The sequence below is a fragment of the Cavia porcellus genome, unplaced genomic scaffold, assembly GCF_034190915.1.
Source record: "Cavia porcellus strain 051 isolate PalLab524CR breed Dunkin Hartley unplaced genomic scaffold, mCavPor4.1 scaffold_1, whole genome shotgun sequence".
Taxonomy (NCBI): domain Eukaryota; kingdom Metazoa; phylum Chordata; class Mammalia; order Rodentia; family Caviidae; genus Cavia; species Cavia porcellus.
The window spans coordinates 156,352,601-156,378,041 of NW_026947484.1; the positions used below are offsets into that span (position 1 = coordinate 156,352,601).

The 25,441-nt window shown below is 37.4% G+C and overlaps 1 protein-coding gene across 1 annotated transcript in view; it reads right to left on the minus strand.

The window, feature by feature from the left end:
• The window catches only part of Tnni3k (TNNI3 interacting kinase), a 199,814-nt gene that overhangs the window by 20,126 nt on the left and 154,247 nt on the right, over nt 1-25,441 (minus strand). Inside the window, 1 exon segment of the mRNA XM_023561266.2 lies at nt 355-481. Coding sequence (XP_023417034.2) covers nt 355-481 — 127 coding nt within the window.

The window sequence follows — 25,441 nt, forward strand, 5'->3', positions numbered from 1 at the left end:
AAAGACACCCCTCCTGGTTAAGGGCTTTCTTCTAGCTTCCTTCATGCTGAGCTTGCACATTTTAATTGTTTTGTAAATATAATAACAAAACAGCAGCAAACCCCAGGTTGCTTTGTCATGAGAAATCTTGATTCTGAAAGACATGAAAAAAAAAAATACATTGGCGTCAAAAAACCACATTTCAAAATCAAGGTCAAAAATCACAGCCAAAATTCTAAAACTTCATGAAGTCTCTGTCTCAGTCCAATACTCAATTCCTTTCTCTTGGCTAAGGATACTAAACAGGAAAAACTAAAAGCAAATGATCTATGTGTTTCAAAGCTTGGTGTGAAATTGATTTTCAGATTATTGTGCAGTATCAGGCTCCAAGCAGGAATGAAGACCGAAAGTGACATCATTTAGCATAGGATTGCTGGAAATCTCGCCTTCAAAATCAGCCATCACATCACGACCATCCTCTCAAAGGACAGTATTATGATTGGAAAAAACAACTACATTTGGAGCAAGTTTCACTATTTCTTAATTCAGTTGACTCCTGATGAAAAGTATAATAGTCATCATTTATTTACCTAGAGACTAAATGTTCGCAAAAGACTAACTCTATTTTCCTAGTTTTGCTAATTCACAAAATGTGACAGAAAGTCGGGAAGTATGCAGAATTCCTATTGTAGTAAACCATCTTAACTTGTTTGAAAGACTCATTAACTGAAGATTATTTTTATGTGTTTTTTGTTAGTCTATGTTAACAGTATGCAATGCTTACACCCTTGTGGGGAGCTGGCACCTGTACATTACATGTCTTCATTCATTTTCTCTTTCCTCTTTCTTTACCACTCCCTCCATCTCTTGATTCCCTTTCCATCTGAGTGGGATGCTTCTCCCTGCTTCCTATGATCTCAGGTCCCTGAGGCACAGGCTGATAGGAGTATGGCTTTAGACAAAGAGTAAGAGCATCACAAGCACATCAGAGTTAGGGCAGAGAGCCAGGTCTCGGAGCCCCAAGCACAGACAAGATCTCTCTAGGAAGGGGACGTCAGGAAAACTCTCTTGGATGTAACATTCTAGCCATGATTTCAAGACAACTGAATGAGATGCTTGGCTTGTTAAATAATGCCAGTTAACTACTTTTAAGGTTTTGAGGAAGAAAATACATAAAGATCTTCAATACTCTCCTCCAACCCAAAAGTCAGTAAGATTAGGGATAGTGTCACAATGCATCTTAAATGTTCTCATTACAGGACAGAAAGATGACAAAGGATGTGATGTGGATGGCTGTACTAATTAGCTTGACTGTGGTTACCCTTTTGATAACATAAATTCTTTTCATGTATATATCTCTACAGTGTGAAAGAGAAGAGGGCCCTTGTCAGGAAACACACCAATGGTAGGAAAGTCTATGAACAGGTCATCCAGCCCACATTAGTGGAATCTTCCAGACAAGCCTCTGGGGATGAAGAATCATCTTGGAATCCTCTCACTGAATAACTTTGATGTCCATTTCACATTTGGCTTGTAAGTGAGTCATGTCACTAGCAGGAGGGCAGCAGAAGATTTCTACTAGTGCACACAGGCTACTTCGGGTTCTTTTTGTGTAAATTGCATAGTATTCATCAATCATTAATTATTTTGCTGCATTACTAAAGTTTGGAAAATATTATTCTTTTTTAACACTCTGTAAGTCCAAAACAATACTAAATGATTTTCCGACACCAACTTGAGGTTTATAAGAATGTCACTGTAAAATTTGTCTTGAATTGTTAATGAATTTTATCTTAGGACTATAAAATTAACTGCTTTTCAACGACTGAAAATCTTAAATGTGTTCAGTCACTTTTCTTGAAATAGCATAGACTGTAAGTATTTGAGAATGTCAAAACAGGAATCTCCAGGATGCTATTTTTAACTATAAACCACAAATTAATAAGTATGATGAGAATGAAATTGTCATTATCAAGAAATCTATTGGGCCAGGAATTCTCTGAAAGTCCTAACACAAAAAGAAAAGTGTGCCTAAATCCTGAGCCATTATGTTCAACCAATTCGACCATATTTTGGCCTTTTGGGGTTTAGTGATTGCTATACCTGGCACAAGCATTAAAAGCTATTCAAGAATAACTTCACTACACACATTAAAATTCTATGTTAATCATCTATCATCTTATTGTTACTTCTGGGAAGTTGTCTGGAAGAGAATCCATCAAAGTATCTTTAACAGCATAAAACAGTTTTGCCAATGGAGCTACTCCAGTTAAAACCAAGGAAAGCTAACCAAACTTCTGTTTAAGAGGCCCTTTTCCTAGTATCATGGCCACTGGGGCAATCCTTCAAAACTATAGCTCTAGACAGACACTCAATAAATTGTACTTCCAGGGTTTACTTATTTAATCTTTTGTTTGCTTAAATTTCTTCCAATATAAGTATTATATGCATTGCAAAGATTGATTTTACCAGCTAGCTAGAGTTGGGGTGTTCATGGAAAATTTATTCTTCTGTAAAGGAAATGTAAGTAAATTTGGTCTCTGGGCCAGGCAGTATATTGTGGTGTGAGAGGAAGGATATCTCAGGGTACAGGCTTTGTGCTTCCTTCATTGTTACACCATTTACATTTTATTATACTATTTCTCATAGTGGAGTATTCAATAAACATTTGAACAAATAAATACATAAAAACAAACTAAAAATAGACCCTACTATTTTAGGCACTAATCAGGGTTTGGAAGAGTAAAGATTATATTACTGCAACATTAAGTGCTTAATGAGCGTCTATCTATAAATAAATATTTAAAATTCAGAGAATATTGAACTGGAAAAAGCATTAGGACTAACCCAATTTAACTCTCTTTGTTCCTAGACGAGTCCAACTGTCAGAGAATTTAAATGTATCAACAGAGGTTATGTAGGCAGTGTCAGTGTGGATTTAGAGTTCAGTTCATCTAGGTTATCATCTCAAATGTTAGAGCGGTCCCTGGCAAATAGTAGGTGATCAATGAATATATATTTTATGAATCATACCTGTGCACTTTCTCCCAATGCATGATATTTACTTTCTTCATGTTATCTTAGATCTCTGGGAGATGCAAACTCATAGAAGTTATGGATTCCATCTTCAAGAAATTTATAATCTGCTAGTGAAAACAGACATGAATGTTTTCAAAGAAAATAGCATAGGTTAAAAAAGGGATTAGCTTTCAGGTGGGCTTTGAAGGGCAGTCAGTTATCCAGTCTACAAATAGATGCTGAAGCTTTGTCATATGTAAGGAAATTTCCCATACAGAAGGATATAGTGGTGAAAGACATAAGCAGATCTTGCATTGAGGAAGACGTGAAGCAGGAAAAGACAAAGGAGAAAAGAATTCCTGGAGAAAGAGCTTGGCAAAGGTCAAGAGTTGTGTGTGTGTGTGTGTGTGTGTGTGTGTGTGTGTGTGTTAAGAGGCAGTGTAAGTGTATCCTTACTGCACTGGAGAACACAAGCTGAAATTATTGGGGGATAGCTTGATGGAAATGATAGAGTGTGAGAAAATTTGAAAGCCACAGATAAATTCTGGTCTTGCTGTAGGGAGTAACAATGTGCTGGTGTAGCTTTTAGTGCTATAAAAGCAGAGAAACTGGTGTTCAAGAATTGCTTTCGAGTCTAGGTATCGCAGGGCTGAAGTGGAGAGCTAGATAAGAAAATAGAAAACAGAACGAACCCATCACAATTTGGGTAAGAAATCATGGCACAAACTTTATAGGGCTTAATAATGAACAACAACAACAACAAAAACCCCCACAGGTCATCTTTGAAATTCTAATTTTGAGTTTTCAACTACAAAGCAATAATGCATTTAATTAGAAAGAGCTGTCTTACTGGAAAGCTTGGGAATTTTTATGAAAATGACTGTGATTGCCTTGAGAGGCTATGGGACTTGATAAAATCAAAGCTATGCTTGGCAAGATGAGACCCAGGGGATTAATAACTACACAACTCACCATCCCCAGAGCACCTTCAAGGTGAATACTTGAGAAATACAGGACAATGTAGGTGCAGAGGTAAATGTGGCTAAAAGTCAACAAGCATGCAATGAAGTGACATGCAGAATGCAAACACATTAGGAAGTGTAGAATAAAATGAAATTTCCCTTTCACTTCAAGATAGCCATCTGGGTTTTCCCATTTCTTTGCTACCTACTCACAAATCATAAAAATCAACTTTATAATTTCTTCCAAGAATCATTTGTTTTTTTCCAGTTAGTGCAAAGCCACACTGTCTGTCTGGTGCAAAGAAAATGGAAGGCAATGGATAGGTGTGAAGCCAGCAGAACCTGTGTGAATCAGGGATAGCACCGAGAACTCAGTGGCAGCCTCTTCTGAGTCAGTCTCTGGAGCCAGAGAGGCCATGCAAAGGGTCAGCAAAGTCAGTATTAGGACTGGCGTTTAGGACAACAGTGCAATCATTACTAGTGATGAGTTCAAGAGTTTATTACTGAACAATGCCATAGACTGAATGTTTGGGAAGACTGAGGATCATGCGAACATGAGACACTAACAGAGATGGGCACAACACAGACAGAAGGAGGTAAATTTGGACTCAGATATTCCCATGGGCTGGGACTGGTTCTCCTAACACTTTTCCAATTTCCAGTGAGTGGCTGTGTTTAGCGTTAGCAGGCCTGTTTTGCATACAGATAATTGAAGCTCAGAAGTTACATCAGATGGCTGTTGTTTAGCTGGTAATTTTCGATTAGAACCTGCATTCAAATTTGAGTCTCCAGAAGATTCCATTTTAGGAAAAGCTTACTCCCACATCAATCAGATCCCAAGGAGCAGCCACAAGTGCTGCCATCAGAAAACAAAAACTCCAGAAATTCTGGTCGGATGAATAAAGGCCTATCAGTTAGCCCCATAAAGATCTGTTTTCAGTGCTTCCGTATTAGGGAGAGTCCAAAATTAGCAGGCTAAATGGAAATAAGTCTGACATATTTGGGCACCATGACGAGACAGCAGACAAAGACTAAACTTGCTCCCCATTTGGAGCCTGCTGATGTGGTACAGGTTCTACAGGGAATAGCAGGGGAATGGAGCTTAGTGGCTGTAATCAGGGAACTCGAAACGTGCGTGGGGAGTGAGCCAGGCACACAGGCGTTAGCATTACAGACAGCTAAATGAGGCAGAAATATTATAGGCAGGTAGGTAGAGGCAGGCCTTCCAGAGGGTGGAGACAAAAGTGAAAACATACCACAATTGTATCAGGAGGGACATCAGTTGGAGGTCAGGCCTCAGGATAATAACAAAAGGACCAAAGCTACACACTCCTGAAGGGGTGAAATAAGTGGTAACATTTGGCCTAATAAAGTAGGTAGGCATCAGTCACCTCAGTGGCAACCAAGACCCTAGATCCCCTGTCATCTGAGAAATGCTTTGTTCTTCTCACGCCCGCTCTCTACCTTGCTTACCTCCCCATTAGATCAGTATTACCTAAGCGGCTATACTTATTATCTTATTTTTTGGTCACAGCTATAACCTTCATTGTACCCTTGGGTTTGTGCTGTATAAAACTTACACTGAGGGGTTCTGGGAAGCCCATTTTGCATGTGTTCCCTCCTTTCCCTCCCAGACAAGAGCTTCCTATCCCTCAATAAATATTTCTTTAACCTCCATTGTTGACAGAATTCATTCTTTGGCTTTTAGTGAACACAAATGTGGATTTCTAACAGATTGAGAGTTATAATATCTCTATTACTTTATATTTGGAGGTTCTGATATCATATCTGTGTCATTTGGGCTGGGAAGATGGTTTTCAGCATCAGAAGACAAATAAAAGAAGGGTGAAGGGAATTCTTAAACTTCTTTTCCTCCAAAAGATCACTTGTGAAATTCAACCTTATCTGCTAACTTTTCCACAATATCTGGGGAGAGACAGTCTCCAGTTATATATGATAGGGCAGAGAGTCTTCATGCACAAGATGTCATTTGGTGGAAACAGCCCTGTAAGCTCTTTTGATTGGAGTTTGACAGATATGCAACCTTGCTAGTAATTGGCTGAATTGCATGCACTTCAGCCCAAATCCCATCTGGAAGCAAGGTGTAAAAGTAAAGTAAAAGGCAAAAGATAAAAAAGACAAGTTCATTTAAAGGAAGGAAAAAATATGGCGAACATGCTCTGTGAAACACAAACGTGTACACACATAAGCTGTATACAGACACATGCATACATTCATGCATTCTAAAGAGAAGCCTCTTTAAGTAATATGGTATTAAGGAGTGCTCTCCATATAGAAGCAAGTTTGGTAGACAAAGGCCAACAAGTCTTTTATTCTTCAAGTAATGTATTTTACATTTCTGGATTCAACTCTGATATTTCATTTGAGTGTGAATCCATTAGTCTATCTTGCTGGCTACTTCGTAATTTTATTTTGTCAAGAGGAGTTTAAGTGGGGAAGTAACTTGCTTTGTTAACAAGTGTATGCTAGGTCAATCTTGCTCTATGGGTGCATTTGGTCATCATGTTTTTAGGAGAAATGATAAGCTAGACAGGTGTTTACCAAGGCAGGGATTTGGACAAATCCCTGTGTTTTATTGTTACGGAACTCTTCTCCTGGCTTGTTTCTTATTTGTCTTGATTCCTTGGCCTCAGGAGGCGGGACATGGGCTCCAGTGTGAGGTCAATCACTGACACAGTTACACCCTCCGCTTTGGAGGAAGGTCCTGTGCTTGGACCTGCAGTGCATGGACTGCACTCTGATTAGGAGAAGCAAATGCACACTCAAAGGAATAAATATAACCATGCATAGTGTAGACTTTAAAGAGACTTTCTCTTTGAAAGATCAAGGAAAGAACATGGTGAATGTAAAATTAACTATGAAAAAAATCATTAACCACGTAGAAGAACTAGTGGGGAAGAAAGGAGAAGGAGGAGGGATAGTACATAGAACAAGAGCCCAGAGTCAGAGAACAGGGCTCAGTGTCTGCTGACAACCAGCTCTTACCTAATCCTGCAATATTGGGACAGATTATAATATTTGAACTTTCTAAGGCTTCTTTTTTCCTTTAAAAATTTTGAGAGGAATAAAAGAAATTAAGAGGCAATGGATGGAATTTTGTAATTTCTCAACTGCTAAAGAAATACTGGCTATTGTTAGTGTGCATAAGACCTAGCTTAGAGAGTACTTGTAGAACATACACTTCGTAAACTCCAAGGCTGTGTATATAGTAGGTACTGAGTGATGTAAGAAAATTGACTTCCTCCCTCAAAGTTATCATAAAAACTGATTTTGTCAGAGACTATTTTTGTTTGTTAGCCCTAGAGAATTTCTTCCCTTTCATTCCAATTGTCTAACTTTGTAAAGCTATTGATGCTTTGATTGAGCCAGTTGTTTGTGTGACAGAAATATTTATCCCTTTGAAGTCTCTACTCCTCACATATCACACCAAAGTAAAGTTCTTTGAACCTAAACAATGCATGCAACTTAGCAGAATAAAAAACACAACTCAGGGCAAGATTTACTTCACACAAGTAAGGCAGGTGACTAGGATACATCCTCTGAGCTTGGGGTCTTTCTTCCTCAGTACCGCAGCTCACTTTCAGAAAAGAATACACTGCTTGCAATGTACTGCGTGTGGAAGTGTCAGTGTCAAAACTTTCAGGTGTTTTCTTGAGTTTCCTTTTAACCAAAAGTGAGTGGAAGTTAAATTCTGCTGGTTACTTTCTAGAAAGGAAATTCTTTTCTAGCCTCAGAACTGAATTAATTTAATGAAGTCATTATGTAAGGATCATGAGTCTTTTCATTTTAATTGCCTGTATTGAAAATTTACCTAAAGTGCTCAGATGATTCATAATCAGTTGGTTATGCACTGTAGTCCAATACTAATTGTCACTATTAATCAGACTGGCCTGATTATTAGACCATTTTCCAATTTTGATTTTTCTTCCAGAGCTAGATGGACTGGAGTTCATGGTGGCCTTAGAAGGATCAAGGTGACTTGCTTCTCTCACTCCGCTACCAGTAGGAGTTTTTAAGTCATTAAAAATCCATAAATATTAACTCTTTTTTCACAATTATGGAGCCATGTAATTGCCTGTGTCAGTTGCTACTAATAAACACTAGTTTGAAGGCACCGCATCCAACCTCTCAGTCTCCTTATTTGAAGAAAGGACAGTCCCAAAAGTGTCAGCTTAATAGCACAACAGCAATGCTTCAGACACTTGGTGTAAGCCACTGTTTTCTGATGTGTCCCTGAAGGTGATTAACTCACATGATTAAAGACACATGGCTATCGGCATGCCTGGAAGCATTCCAAGGGTTAAATCAGTGGAAGCAATTAGGCTTCATTTTCAATCTCATCACACTGTGAAAGTCATTAGTTTACAAACACATCTGCCTGACAAGCAATCACTCAGACCCGAAGCTGAGGAGTCCTGGATCTGCCGGCTGCCACATTTTTGCCTGCAGAGCTACATGATGGCTCAGGACTCTCTTCCTTCTGCAGACCTCTCACTGGGGAGTCCCACCTTAGTGACCTTCAGCCCAGCCAGTTGCTTTGTTCTCTACTGAACCTTTGCCACTGCTGAATTCATTGGGATGCCCAGTATGGCATCTCCATATCCTGAACAGCTGCTGGTGCTTTTTAAATAAAATGCAGGGTGCCAACTAGACCATAAAAGTAGGTGCAATGCATAGATCCATATTTTGGAGCTTTGTACTCTTTCCTAGTAAATGTAAAATATTTCAGAGTCACCTAGGTCAACTTCCAGTGGTCAGAGGTATATTATTATATATTCTCTTTTGGGTCTTTTTGTGCTTTTGATCTCTCTCTCTCTCTATCTCTCTCTCTCTGTCTCACCCACCTCCCCCTTCCTTGCTTCTTATATATAGTAATAATTATTGCTCTGAAAGTTACCACCTTCATGAGGCATTATTGCTGGAGTCTCTGGATTTGAGCCCAAGGGTAGCAGAGAAACACATCTGTGCTTACCAGATGAAACTGATGGCTTCTCTTCCCACATTCTATTCATGCAACTGGACCCTCAGGAGCTACTGGAGGCTCCCTCACAGTCTGGGGTGATTGTAGAAATGTGATAAGAACTTTTTGATAGCATCTGAAATTATATACTTTGCTTTATAACCAGATTAAACCTCTTCCTACATTCTGAGAATGTATGTTCCTTGTAGTTCAAAATAACCCACTCCATATCCAAAACACATTTTATGCTGTTGCTCTTTTCAAGGTTCTCGAAGCCTCTGGAAGTCTGTTGGTTAAATTTTATTTCACCAGGGCATCTCCTCCTTGTCAAAGGCCAGAAAACTCCAGCTTTGCACTCTGTATTAAGGCCTATAAAGTGACATCCTTAATAAAAATTAGAATTGTGTCTTTGCTTCATAGAAATGCTAGAAACTGACCCCAGTTTGGCTTTATGTAGCTTGGGTTGGGAAAACTCCTGTCTGCCTTTTGTTCTGTGGAAGAGGCTTGCACGAGCACAGTCATACTGATAGCATCACAGCCTCCAAATGCATCCAGGATCAGCAGTATACAGATTGAACATAATCTAGGTAAGAGAGGAGCACTTTACCAAAGCCTCATATCATGAACTTCTAAACACCTAAACCCTAATTTCTGTGAACTCTCGGAAACCATGGCAACAGAGAACTCCAATAAATGCAAAGGATTGCAGAGCCTTGACTTTTTCTAAAACAAACTTCGGTCTGCAGGAACATATTTGAAAGCTTACTTCTAAAGCCACTGGATTTGTCCTCTTGCCAGTGGGATTGAAGAGGCAGATTATAAGATTTGTGCTGTGGTTAAATCCATTTATTGAGGGTAATGTGAAAAAAAAAATTCATACTCTTCACTTCGTGTTTGCACAGCCCGTGAGATGCAAGTGAGAAAGTGGTAATGACTAAATAAACCTAAGCAAAAACATATGCTATTGTGAGATTTCAGAGTAAGCAGCCAAGAATCAGAACACATTTTCATGTGTGATTGGTTCTTATTCCTCTCAATGGAGCACAAATTTATGAGGAATGTTAGGTGCACAAAAACCAAACGGAATAGTTTTGAATGCTGAAGTACAATCCAAAGCAGTGTCAGGGGAGATGACAGATATGCATTAATCATATATAAATTATTTTAACTTCAAATTGAGAAAAGGAGGAAGGATATCTTATTTTGTTCACAGGGTTTTATTCAGTGTTACTTTGTTTACTTTTTCTGTTGCATCGGGACCATGAATGAGCAGAGACTTTGGACCCTGCTTGACTGTGAAACCTAGATTTGGAGGTCATAGGGAAAGAGCATAGGAGAAACATTTTCCCACAGAGCACATAGGCAAAACTGAAAAAATGAAGGAAATACCAAAAGATATGTGATATCCATTTACATAAAGTTAAAAATTAGCTAGTTGATTATCAAAATTAACTTATCATACCAAAAGAATCAAAGAAGTTTTACAGAACCAAATCAAATTTTACCCTTTCCCTATTTCTTCAACACAACTCTCATTACATTTATGAATACTCAGCTATGAAAATACTGAATATAAGTAAATCTCTGTCTATGTAACCTTGGCGATGCATTGAACTTTTTTAGGTGAGGGGAGAATACAACTGTTCAGAATAAAGAGAGAAAAGAGGCAGGGAAATGATATCAAAAAGAGACATGGAAATAGTGTCAAAGTCTATGCAGCAGAAATTTGGGAGACCTGAAGGGCAGATAAAGCAAGCAATATTTTAGAGTTGAAAGAGATATTAAAGATAGATTATCTCTTACTCTATGAAGTAAAAATTTGAAGAGCTTTGTTTTTTCCAAGGCCACCTAAAGGATCTCTTGAGTAGTAACTGCTCTTTTCCTGACGCATTATTTGCCTATTTGCTGTGGGGATCCAAACAGGTCTCCAGCCCATGCGTAGGGTGAAGACACGGGTGCTGCAGCAGGCAACTTCAGAATACTCATTTGTCCCAAAAGTCTTCTTTCCTATACCTAAGAACCCAGACTTAAAATTAACTCCTTGACAATGGGCCGGGGATCTTTCAAGCATCTACTTAGTACTCAGGTGTAAAAGATCTATGCTGGCTCTCTGCCTCTGCATATTAATATTGATTCCAACATATAACAGGAAAATGGGGGGAATAGAATAATAGAAATAGATGACAGATAAGTAAAGAGGAAGAGACTTTAGGAGTTTGACTTTTTGTGCTCCAAGTATCCTGTTAAAGATCCTGAAGTATGTGTACATACCATGAGCTTAAAAGTAACAGCAGGGAGGAGAACTGGGCTTTAAAAACAAACAGGGTTTTTCATCTAGACTCATGCAAGAGAGAGAAAAAAAAAAAAACACAGGGTTTTCTGTAGTAAGAAGAGTAGGCTTCGACTTGGGCAAGAAACTCTTAAGAACGCCAGTGAGCAGGCGGCTCTATCTCTGACAAGCAGAGGCTCTGCTCCTGCAGAGCTTGACCTCTGCAGAGTGCCTCCAACCTCCCAGACAGAGCCACAAATAAGTGTGTTTAAAAGTCTGGCTTCAGGGGAATTTGTGTGTGACTCTTTGGGAAGCAAGGATTAGTAGGTACTTCAGGAAAGAAAACTGCTTACCTACTGGATTAATCTGAACCTACAGCTTTGACTAAGGTATCTCTATCCTCTCCTTAGTGAACGGAGACACAAAACACCATGTCCCTGCAAAAGTGCAGGTTAAAAATGTACTTAGTCCCTCATACTTTCCATCAAGGTCACTGAAATTTCAAAAGAAACAAGCAAACATATTTTTAAAAAACTGACTGAACCACATTCTGTGTCTCTTCATTTGCTGAGAAAAGGTGCTGCTGATTCTTTTCTCCAGACATGAAAGAGTCTGTCTGTGTGGGTAGAAGTATTAGTCACAGGAATATGAGTTATCAACCATGACAGTTTAGGGTTATTCTAGCTCTTTTTATCCATGCTATGAGACCATCCTCAGAATACTCCTGGCTCCTTCTCACTTCTGTCCTTCCTTTTGTTTACACTGTGTTCTCCAAGTTTGAATTCACTTCCAACTTTTACTGTAAATAAATTTCTCTGTTTTTTAGGATCCTGCTCGGTTATTTTTTTTTCCATGTCAGTGTTCAGGGACTTGTTCTCAATAAGTTTTAAGGCCCCATAAACATGAACCATGAGCCAGGAAATTATTAATAACCCATAAATTCTTACTGAACTCAAATTATTCTTGACTCTTGAAGAGTGAAGAGAAAGAAAGTATTAGACAGCGTAGGGTATTGGTGGACAGGTTGCATACAGTAGCAATTTGTCCTAAAGACAAATTGAAATTCGTAGTTACTCAGAATAAATTGTTTCATATTTTCTATAAATATCCAAATATGTGACTCAGAATCTCTGAAACTTAACACCTTAAATTTTGCCTTTTCAGTTACATTCCAGGAAAATTCTTACTTTAATTTATTCTATTTTCTCCAACAAATATTTGAGTAATATTTCTTTGGTTTCTGCTACATAGCTGGCTATTGTGCAGAACATGGCTTTTCCATAAACTCACCATTGCAGTGAACATTAGGAATGAATGAACTAAACACTCCTCACTCTGCCCTGCAATCACGGACTATCAAGCATGAACCAGGTCGTTCTGCCTAAAACTCTGTGCACACTGGCTGTATTCTTCCCTCATGCCCTTCCTGACAACTAATTCTTAGCTTTGTTTGAAGAACAAACTCAGGGATGGCTTGCTTTTTGCCCAAATATTCTAGCTTAGATCAATAGCTCCAAGATTGAATGCATAGAACACTATTTTCAGTCCCACATTTTTATAACTTGCATATATTCTCAATTCTTGTAGCTTTTTTTCCTTTTTAATATATAGTCCCTGTTTCCCTCACGTAGGTTAAAGCCATTCCTAAATCATACTGTATGCTTCACCCCCTAAAATCTGGCAAATAAAACAGTTCAAGAAACATTATGGTTGTGAATAATCAATACAGCTACTGACATAATATCTTGGTTTTTTTCAGCATAATCCCTTCTTATTCTCTTATTCTTTTTACAATTAGTATTTTAAAGGGTTTTTAGCCCCCCTGACCATTCCGTTTTCAACTCATTTATTTTTCTACTGTTGTCCAATAAACCTTTCTGATGTAAACTCTATGTTTCTAAATGGGGTATTTTATTCTTTTGTCCTGTGGAATCCTGTGGAACCCTCCTTCTTGACTAAAGCTAGTTTCTATTTTTTTAGTGTAGGAAATTGCCTGGAGTCAAGTTACTCAGATAAAAACCAGACCATGCTTGCTTCCTTCTTCTTAAATGTTCTCATAAAATGTCACCATGACTGTTATGGTTGCAGTCTTGCACCACCCCCAAAGACTCATGTATTGCAGGAGTGCTGCCTAGCTGATAGTGCTCTGGGAAGTGGGAAAAATTTTAGAGGCAATCCGGTTGGTAGAAATGAGTTTCTGAGGGCATGCCCTTGAGGGTTTATTTTGTGTCAGCCCCTTCTTCTCTGTTTGCTTTCTGGCCACAATGAGGTGATCAGATTTCCCTTGCCTCATGCTTCCCAATGTCTCATCACAAGACCAAAAACAACCAGGCTAAGCAATCACAGAGTAAAAACTTTGGAATCATGAGCAAAAATAAATTTTTCATCTATTTAAATGTTTATTCAGGATATTTAGTTGCAGTGATGGTAACTAACTCAATGTCCTTATAAGTTCTGTGTATATAGCACATTCTAATCTGCCCATTATATTCACTAGACATTATTAAATTCAATAGCAAGCACATATTCTCTCTTTGTAAGTCCATAACTTAAGATTTAAAAAAAATATCTCATTTGTAGAAAAAAAATACTATGTCACCTCCAGTGGTAGACATGGTTTTAAGTACTAACAAAGTGACAACAGCAAAAACAATAATAAATAACATATTTATCGTTCTGGTTTATGTCTGGATGTCCCCCCAAAGCTTGATGAAATCATGGAGGTGGGCTTTTGGGAGGCAGCTGAATCTAGAGTTTTTGATTGGTTCATTGTCTAATGCTGGGATTGGGGCTGTGAGTGCTACACTTACCCTAGAGCCACTAGCCTGAATACAGTATAAGGGAAGAAAAGAAGATCGTTCCTTTTTTTTTGGACTTGTCATTTTTTCTGTCTTCTTCAGCCCTAAACTGTTGCCCCTCTGCCATTCCACCCTCCCATGGAGCCAGATGATTATAGACTAAAGCCTCTACCAACTGTGAGCTAAATAAACCTTTCCTTCCTTAATTTTGGACATCAAGTATTTTGTGACAGCAATGAGAAAAAAGTAACTAAGAAAAAATTTGGTACCAGCAGTGGAGTCATTGCTGTGACTATATTTAATCATCGGTTCAAAAGCCTTTGAGCATAGCTCATGGGAAGAGATTAGAAAGTTTCAAGATACCAGTTAAAAAGTAGCGCTGGAATGCCTTAGGCTGTTCTATCTGGGACATCTTAGTCAGAGTTCAAAAGACCAAAAGGCTGATAAAAATTCTACTGGGAAAGACCGGGCTTGGGATGTTTCTGCTGGAAAGAAAGACTACACTGGCTGTTAGACTCTAGACAATGTGATGTGAGTTATGGCCTGGCAAAAAGTTTGTCTACATTTTGCTCATGTTCAGAGACTGCACAAGATTGAGATTAATAGTGGTGGACTAATTAATCTCACAAAATAAATCAAGGCAGTCAAAGGTTGAGGCAGTGATACTGGCTACTGTTGGGAGATTTTAGCCATTTTTATTTTGAGAATCAAAAGCAGAAAGCCCAACAAAATTATTTAAAACACTGTGTTTGGTCAAAAAGAAATCAGTCAATTTGTAGACTACAAAAATAGACTAGAGGAAATGTCGACTGCAAAAAAAAAAAAAAAAAAAAAAAAAAAAAAAAAAGGTGACCTGAGGGTGTCACAAATATCATGAAGATTCCACCTTTTACAGACTCAAAATTACAAAAATAAAAACTTTGCTTGAAGGAGAAAGCCACAAAGCACCAGATTCCAGAATGGTGGCAATGTAGAGAATTTGTTTCTCAAAATTAGATTCAGAGTGTCAAGTGATCCAGGCACATCAGCCCTACAGCCAACAGAGAAAAGCTTGGCTACTGTTTCTACTGGCTGCAGATTTTGGCATCATCCATGTGATACTGGTTTTAGGTGCATACAAAATGCAAGAGTTTGGGTTTAAGAAGCTTCCATCTACATTTCAAAAGACATGAGAGGCCAGGCAGTGTGCTCCTGAGAGGGCAATGTATAAAGCTGTGAGAGTAAAGCTGAAGGTGCATTAAAAACTCCAAAAGTTTGAAGAAGTAAAAAATGTGGATCATACAAGAAAAGCTGCAAGGAGGGGGCAAAGTGGACCTAAGAAAGAAAATATGGGAGCTATAACCACCAGAAGTGCCACAGGGGTAGATACACCTTATCCCTTTGGAGCTCATAACTTGCCACAGATTGCCTTGGATGCTACACATAAAACTATAGGATTTAATGTTTGCCCTGCTGGATTTTAGATTTGCTCTGGTTCCAATCCTTTGTATCCCCTCTGTTTGTAACTTTTAAAATGAAAATATTTTTATCATGCCATTAAATGTTGGAAATGTTTAGTTTTCTTTTCATTTGTAGAGTGACTCACAGCTGAGAGTTTGGCTTACATCTTAGAGACTTGAAACTTTGACTTTTCAGCAATGCTAAAACTGTTAGGAATTTGGTAACTCAGAGATGGAATAAATGACTTTTGCATAAAGAGATGTACATGAGTCATTAGGGGGCCAAGGGCATAAGGCTATTGTTTGCTTCTGAACGCCTCCCAAAGCCTCATACAGTCATTGAGGTAGGGCAGCTGGCTTTTTGGTGATGGCTGAATCTAGAGTTTGCAGTTGTCTAGTGCTAGGGTTGAGGTTGTGAGTGCTACATTCAACCTAGAATGGGGAGCCTGCATGCACTATAAGGGAAGAAAAGAGGTCTGCTCCTCTATTTTTTTTCTTGTTGCTTTTGCTGTCTTCTGCTGTCATAAACTGTTGCCACTCTGCCACATCATCCTGCCTTGGAATCAGCTGATTATGGACTAAAACTTCCACAAACTTTGAACCAAATAAAGTTTTTCTTTTTAATTTTGGGCATCAGGTATTTTGTCTTTGAAAAGAAAATAAGTAATTAAGACAATCACACACATACCACACACATACACACACACTCACACACACACACACACACACACACACACACACACACAACTGTGCCAGATATAGTTATAAACAAGAGATTTTAACTAATTTAATTGTGGCACAACTCAATAAGATATGCATAATTATATCATTTAAATATGAAGAAACTAAATCATAGAAAGGTGAAATAACTTCCTGAACGTAACTTATTGAGGAACTTTGAATTCTTCAATTTATTTAGACTCCACAGTAGCCTTTACATAGTAGTCATAATATTTCATCCTGACAAGTAAAGAATAGAGGCCGAGAAGCTTAAAATAATTTTCTTAAGGCCACACATTTGGTAAAAGTGTCAGACTTATGATTATAATTCACATTTAGTTGGCTTCCAAATCCATTTATTTTTCTTCACACATGCTTTATGGGGTCACATAAAATGGTTTCAGTAATGTTATATTAGGCACTCAGCTCATATTTCTAATCCATTGTATTAATTTGGGAATATTTGTTTTGAACAATGTTTTCAATAGAAGAAAGAAGAGTATTAAAATAGTGAAGGCCATAAGTTTAATGAAGGAATTCTAACAAGGGACATTTAAAATATGCCTTAAGGAGAAAAGGCATCAAGAATTTTTTTTCTTTTTCCTCAAATGAAGGAAAATGTGGTGTGCACAGGAGAGGGAGAGAAAGTGAGGGCAGAGAGAGCAGAGGTGAGGGGACCTATGGGACCTGAAGGAGGAGCCAGGCTGAGGTAAGAAAGTTAATTACTTCGGTGATATTTAGAAAATCAAATGAGGATGCGCTAAAAGAAAAGGTGACGTGTGACTAATCAGCACGACCATGTGCATCTTTCATGATGTTTTTTCTTTGTTTTTTAGAAAAATTAAAACAGGATAAAAATGATACAGAATTTCAATAAAGAAAAAAAAAAGAGAATACTAGTTATTATATTGCACATTGTTCTAGTTGTTCAGGTTACAATATCTAGATACAAAAAGGCTCAGTCAAACAATGATAACACAAACTGTTCTTTTTAATGAACTAAGATAGATTAGTAGTATAGTTATATATCTAGGGTACATATAAATACATAATTTATATATGGTTACCAACATACATATTATCGTTTCCTTTCATCTTTTTTTCCTTTCCCTAGTTTTGTCCTTTTGAGCACTTTCTTTCCTTTTGATTGTTATTTAAAAATTATTTATAGTACCACAGATACTCACATATCTACCTGCGGAAACAAAACCAAAATATACCCAGTGATTTCAAACAACCCAACAGCTACATTTTGCATGCACTGTGAAAGTAACAAATGATAAGTATTCTAAAGATGTCTAAGGTTATCAAGCATGTTGTGGATGCTTCATATTCTGCATTTATCACCACTGCAGAATATGTTATTCCTAAAGAATTTGGTGGAATTTTTGCTTTCTTTCTTCTTAGGATTTCTCTTTTAGTTTTAACACGTGTAAGACACTTCTGTTTAACTATATAATAACAGAAACAATAGATTATAAGGACTCCCCATATACACTCTATCGTTAAGGAGACAAAAAGGACCTTAATAAGAATGCCTGGTATACAGGAGATGGCAATTGAAGAGGCCCTTAGCTCAGGAAGTAAGTTTAGTAAGAGCTCTGTGGAATATAGAATGGATTTGAGGTTGGGGATTGAAGCATTTGGGTTCAAATGTCAGCTCTGCCTTTCAGCTAACAGTGATTGGGTAAGAAATTAATTTAGTGCATTTCAAATTTCTCTCCCTTAGCATTTGTGAGTTTATACTAAAGAGTGAATGAAGTAATAGCTATAAAAATTCATCTAATGAAAACCTGATTCATACTATTCTCTCAAGTAAGGGATAAATAGTGGAAAGGAAATGTCAGAATTGGAAAGAAAGTTAATTGGTTTCTCCTAAGACAGACCAAGGATTTCAAGCCAAACAAACACATGACATACTCCTCATGGAATGACAAGAAACACAAATGTCCTTACACTGTATGACATGCAAAGGAGACTGTATGCAATAAACTTAAATAGCCAGAGTAAATAACCTTAGGTAAAAATTTAAAGGCACTAAATCTTCTAGAAGATGTGTTAATTCTTCATGGTTCCAAGATCGTTAGGGAACTATATATCCCAGAAGGGTGATTCACCCTTCCAATTTAAATAAGCTCTTTTTAAAGATATTTCAAATAGTAGGATGTCTTGGTTAGTTTCATCATTGATGAGATAACATACCTGCCACCCAAAGTTAAGGAAGAAAAGCTTTATTTGGCTTATAGTTTGTAAAGATTTCAGTTCAGTCTGCTGGCTCCAAGACAGGTGGCATGGCAGACAGACATTGCCAAGGAGAAACAGTACATAGTGGACAGAAGGTAGCAAAGCAAGCAAGAGATGACCACAGATCTTTCTGTCTCTTCTATCATGTTATCCATTCATGTTATCTACTTATGGTGGGACCACTCACACACTTCATCCTGGTGCCCTTGATCCTGACATTGCATGAATCAATTCCAGCATCGCACACTCTAGGCCCAACCACCTCCAGAAAAACCCCCACCTGTGACGACATGAGGCTTTGGGGGTAATCTAAACACAAGCCATAACACAAGGAGAAAAGATTATACTGAATAAACACAAGCAAAGCAGTGGAAGTCTTTGTTTCTTTCCTGAGGTTCATGTAAGTCTTAATTTTTCAGGTCGTAGCCAACTCAGATAGAAATTTTCTGAACGTTGATAAGCAGAGCTGGTGATTATGAAGGCCTTCCCTGTAAGAGTGCTGATGGTAGGAGATGCCTGAGAAAGCACAGCGCTTGCCTCTTCCTGTCTTTATCCTGCCAGTTCTCCAGGTGATATCAGTCCTCTGGTCCTTAGCAATCAGACCAAGCCACTTCTCTTGTGAAGCCTGCTAATTTCTTCATTTTACAATCATTTTTCTCTCTAGTCTAAGCAATTATGGCTCTTATTCATACTACAGTGTACTAGAAAGGATAGTGGACTAAAAAAAAAAAAAAAAAAAAAGGATTAGACTCTAGTCCAGAACTGATAGCAAAAAATTATTTTACCTTTGGTGCTTATCTCTCCATATGTGGCCTGAGTTTTCCTATCTCTAAGAGCTATCTTGTCAGGTTATTGTGGATATTGAGAGTAAATCTGCAAGACTTCCAAAATTTGCCAAGCACTACGTAAATGAAATTATTTTTCACTTACGTGGACTGTCTCACCTCCCCACCTACCGCATTTGGCTCCAAGCACCTTAATAGCATGAATTATCTTTATTATGTCTGTGAACATCAGGGATCAGAGGTTGGTGAAGTTATTGTTCTGTACCTTGTGCTCTGATCATTCAGAAAACACTTTCCATGCTGACACTGTCAAGGGAAGTGTCAAGCATCCAGAAGTGCCTTTAAGCTTTATAGAAATGCTTAAGAAAATCTCAGCACAGCTCTTCCACATAGAAACAAAGAAGTAGCTGATGCTGACTATGATTAGAGATAAAAAGGAGAAACAGCAAAACTAATTAACATTCCTCATAGTATAGGTAAGAACAAACCACATTCTTTTCCTTTTAAAGTAGCATGTAAATCTGGTCAAATAAATGCACTTTCAAAGATCGATAAAAGACAAATTCCCAATCTGAAAGCACTACGATGTGATAATGTTCTGTCTGACACTTATTACAGCTCTTGCTAACACAGGGCATCTGCAGAACATTTCATTTTAATGCCCGTGTTGCTTGTGGTGGCTTGAGTGGAGACACTGCAGTTCGAATGCAGCTGCCTTGTGACATGATAAAGAATTCTAAAGGCTGTGATGCTGCTTGCAGTGTCTTTCCTGATAAAATAATCATGCGGGAGATGTGTGTAGGTATTTGATAATTTTGAAAGCTTTCAGAAAGCTATGAGAACTTGGCAAAGCATGACTGGCCAGAAAACCTCTTTGAAGTGTTTTTCAAGACCTGTGCTCATCCTCAAAAGCAAAGTGAACAAGAAAGAATCTACATTTCCAGCATCTTCCTCGGCGGTCTTTCTAGAACCTTATGCTATTCTTTTCTTTCTTTGGTTTGAGCAATTAGGTGCACAAGATGGATTATGTGAAATTTAAAATGTCTATTTTCAAATACTTTAAAAACATATACATTTAAACGCAGTAGGTAACAGCACAAGTTGGTGACTTGCTGGTCTTCTAAAAGAAGCACCTTGACTGAAGTGTGAAAGGGTACTACGTTGACTGTCAGCCCCAAATCTATCTTCTGATTTCCAGATCCCATTCATATTATATTATTTTGATGAAAGGTCTTTACTTATGCAATTAATTTAACTCCAAGATGTGATGATTTTCCATTATCTCAGTGAGTTCTCACCCCAATGACAAGTATTCTGATAAGAAATAGATGAGACAGACACACAGAAGGTGATCTGAAGACGGAGCCAGGTTGGAGTGATGGGACTGAGAATGACCAGATGCTGAAGGGAGGATGTGGCAAATTTTCTCTTGGAGACTGGCAAGTCTGCTGATGCCTTAAAGTTTGGAGCTAGCTGCTCGCACTGTGAGAGAATAAATTACTGGTGTTTGAAGCCACGAAGTATGTGATAATTTATTATGGCATCTACAGGAATCTCATGTGGACAGACTGGGTAGAAAAATAATCTCCTGGTAACTTAATAATACTTGGAAAAAGAGCAAGAAAAGAAACAAGGAAGATCTAGGAGAAGGCATCCAAATGTCCCTTCAGACTAACCCCACCTGCCAAGTAGCAACAATCAGTTATACAACATTCTAAAGAGCCTGTATGCATCTAAGAAAGACACTACATTAAACAAATGGGCCTTTGTGGTCATTTTTTGTACAATTTAATTCCCTAAAAGAATAGACAAGTGAGAATTTTGTTTTGGAAGGAGAGGCTGGAAATCAAGTCTTTAGTTTTAGTGCAAGATTAGGTTGAACTGTGAATGCCAGAAATTTCCCTTATAATTTTAGGCTAGAAGGAATGTTCTTTGCTTTACAAAATTGCTGCTTTTATAACATTTAACATTCAAATAAAAATAGATAATTCGCATTGGACTATGATAAAATTTTTCTGAAAATACTTTTGGAATTCAGTATCACTTTCAATAACCTATTGAAGATTAATGTCAGTACTCAGAACTCTAAAATATATTGCCACAAAGAAAAAAGAAGTAAGTTTTGCTGCCTGAATAATGTTATTTGCACTAAACAATGATGTCTTAAACTGGAAAAGAGTTTATTTGTCTCTTATGTTCTAGAGATCTGGAGGAAGGTCGTAGGACTGCTATGATACGTGCATATAAAATTCACACTCTTTTCTTGTTGCTTGATTTTCTCTGGTGCCTGTTTCATGGTCTAAAATAGCTGCTAGGATCTGGGAATCACAGCCACTGCTCAGGGAAATCCATAGGTGGGGAAATATTCAAAGGCTCTCATAAGCCCTATGTAACATGTCTCCTATATTGCTTTGGTAGTATGACCAAGTCAGATCTGTCTCTCTCTCTCTCTCTCTCTCTCTCTCTGTCTCTCTCTCTCCCACCATAGGCTTAAAAGCAGTATGCTTGGCAAGGATCTCCAAAATTGTGGGTTAAAATAAAGTTTTCTATAAGCTGCTTTATCTCAGATCTTTGTTACAGTAATAGAAGCTGATTGATACTGGAGAGCAGGAAAAAGCTAAAAGATTCTTGAGACTCCCATGCATGGAGGAGAATGGAAAAGATCTGGTGTAGAAGAAATTGGAAGGCAGCACATTTCTAAAAAGTTTTGGTGAGGCCAGTGGGAAGAACTTGAACTGGAGCCAGCTTTTAGTGGATCTTGTCTCTTGTAGGCTGTGCCAGTGTGGGTACATCCACCATATACGGAGACTGACCCAAAGCAACATGTGTTCCTGGCTTGAACATAGATCAAAAGGAACAGCAACAAGCATAATTTTGCTTCCCCCAAAGATCTGAACATTTTATTTACAAAGTTGTTGCAGTGCCTAATAGTGCATCACGTACATCCTAAGAACAAGAATATTTTCCTACACAATCACAATGCCATTATGATGCCCATGAAATGTCTCTTTGGCCCAGTTATATTAAATAATACATTTCGAGACATCTTTTAAAATCTCGAGTAGTGATGACCTGTAAGTACTTAGCTATCTAAGTCTCTATTTTAGAGAGGATAAAGATTGGAGATATACCGGTCAGGTCTTTGTTTATTAAAAGTAATGGGAGAAAATTATCAGGTATTCAAAAGCTTGACCTACGCAAATGATATGGGCTCCTAAAATGACATACTCTGAAAGAAATAACTAGAAAGTACTAAGAAGACAGGAAGGAAGTACAGTTAAAAAGAATTCCATAGAACATTACTATCAGCCATATGTTTTTGTCCAATGACTATGATGAATATAACGTAACTAATTTGTAAGAACAAAAGTTATTCTTGGATGAGAGGATACTTAATGTAAAATAAGAAAATATGATTAATTAAAACCCACATAGCTAATTTCAAGCTACTAGAAAAATTAAGGAACAAAATGAAATAAAAACGTATTGAAGTTCTGGCTTTTAAGCAGGAGACAGCAAGACACCACATGCCTTTTAGGTCTGACTATAAAAGCTGTCTTCGGACAGTCACACCTATGAGCATCAGTTTCCCAGAAACATCCACACTCATCATGTCTAGGCACCCAAATCTACATCACTCACACTAGTAAATCCTTTTCCATGTTTGTGCCAGGTCCGCTTCTCCTGCCTCAGCTCCCTCATGACTGCCCATCATTACTAAACCCTCTCTGACAGGGCCATCGTGACATTCAGGTGTTTATCACCAGAGGCCCTTGCAGATTCATTAGCTGAAATATTGACACCTTTTTTAAAAAATTCCTTTGGTCTTTGGATTCCCACGCTGTGCTATGCTTCATGTCAAAGCAGGGAGAATTCCTCTCTCCAGTCAGGTACCACACTTGGATCCTCAAAAACCAGAAATACTGCTGTGCAACAAGTCTGCTTCGCATGTATGATCTGCTCTAGAGATCTGAAAACTGCAACTTTGAAGGTAGCCCGAGACCAGGCCACCCTACAGAAGACCCTCCCCTTTCCTCATTATTATTTTTTTGGAGGTTTCTTTCTGGCTACAAACTTCTGCTAATTATGGAAAGCAAATTTTCTTCAGGAAGACAAATCACAATGACTGTTACCAGCAATAGCCATTGCTTGCCCGAAATCTGGGACTCTTGTTTCTTCTTCTACCATCTAGAATAATGTGAAACATATATATATATATATATATATATATATGTATATATAAAGACCACCAAAAACTAGAATGAAGCATAGAAAGTACACCATTCAAGTCACTGGGAAAAGAAAAGCAAAGTTGTCTGTATTCAAAAGACATTAAAAATAAAAAAGGAAAAAGCAAAGAAATATAAAAAGATCATTTCAGCACCTGGAGGCTGAGGCAGGAGGAACTTAAGTTTGAGTTTTGCCTGGGTAAGTTAGTGAAATCCTGTCTCAAAATAAAATAATTTAATAAATAAATAAAATAATGTAGTCCTGTGGGAAGAGCCCATGATCCATAAATAGTAGAGCAAAAGAATTTTTTAAAAAGTAGATAGTAATGTGAAAAAAATATAATAGGCAAAAATTAGTAAGACTTAATTAATTATTATGACATTAGTGATTTTCTTATGGGCCAATCCTGACTGACAAAGATTTTCCTAAAAATATTTCTTAAAAAATGAAATCAGATTACATATATATATATATATATATATATATATATATATATATAGATAGCTCAAAAGCAGTGAATTCAAGGATGCTAAAAACAAAATACATAAATGTTTTGAGTAATTAATTTAGCAATCATCAAGATATATATTTCTGCAATCAGAGTATATATAGTGTGACAACATAACTAAACTCATATTGTTCAGCTTAGATCTTTGTATCAATATAATATCTGCCTATAAGAAGTAAATGATGTTTTGCAAACAATATTTTAAACTAAGTCTAATTTTTATATGCTAACATGCAGGTGTGTAAAAATGGACATTTCAGCATGGTAACAGAAGCAGACCAATATAAAATGCATTCATCACTTGTATCAGATTTCTCTAACACCCAACATCTGCACCTTAAATGAGCAGAAATCTAATTTGGCTCATACTCTAAGGGGATTCAGTCCATGGTTCCTTGGCTCTCAGGCAGAGACATTATGGGAGAAAGATGTGGTAGAGTGAGATGCTTAGTTCATCATAACAAGGTAGCAGAAGATGAAGCGATCCTAAAGATTGGGGTATAGAACCAGACAAAGACCCAAGGTATACCCATGACCCACGCAGATACGCCTGGAAGTGAGCTCACCCATTTCCGGGGAGAGCCCTAGTCCAGTCTTAAACTGACCTCCATCATAACCAGTGCACCACTCAAAAGTTATCAGCCCGTTGCTTGGTTCACAAGCAGACTAACAACTCAAGATATAATCAGAAAGCTAAGATTAGTATGTGAGCCAGGGAGTTTGATGTCTATTTTCCTATCATTATTTTTCAAATAAAATTCCAGGTAGATCTTACCTTTTAGTTAAATGCTATTAGACTTTTTTGTCACAATGTCAAAATAAAAATTTTGGAGGAAATTAACTATATATATATATATATTTAATAAATATATATAAATATATATATTTATATATAAAATATATATATATTGTACTGGGGATCGAACTCATGACTGCGCACTTGCAAGGCAGGCACTTATGTTACTGAGCTAAATCCTCAGCTCTATATTTCTTATTGTATAATCAAAATTGTAAAATAACCAACATAGGATGTTATATATGGTCAAAATATTCTCAAGTATTAATTTGGAAGGACTTTAAAAATGTGATTAATTGAGTTGCTACAATACTAACAAGTACAACAGATCAATTATAAAATCATTACTTTCTATGCATGTGATGACCCATTAATTTTTTAGTGGATTTTGATGAGGCATAAAGTTCTAGAATATTTCCATTCCACAATCAGACAGCAAATAGCCAATCACAAGATATACTCTGTTGAGAAATCCAGCATTTTATGTATCACAAATTTAAATCAACTGCAATCACACAGCTTTTATTGATTTTAACTGATCTCACTGAAATCTATATATTACTTTAACTTGGCATATTTTTCTCTGTGCCTTTTTTTCTGAGCATTTTTAGGAAGTAACACTGAATAGTACAATTACTGGATGCATAATAAAAACACTATGTGGACTTTGCCCCAGATTTCAGACAACTAAAAACGTAAACAATATTTAAAT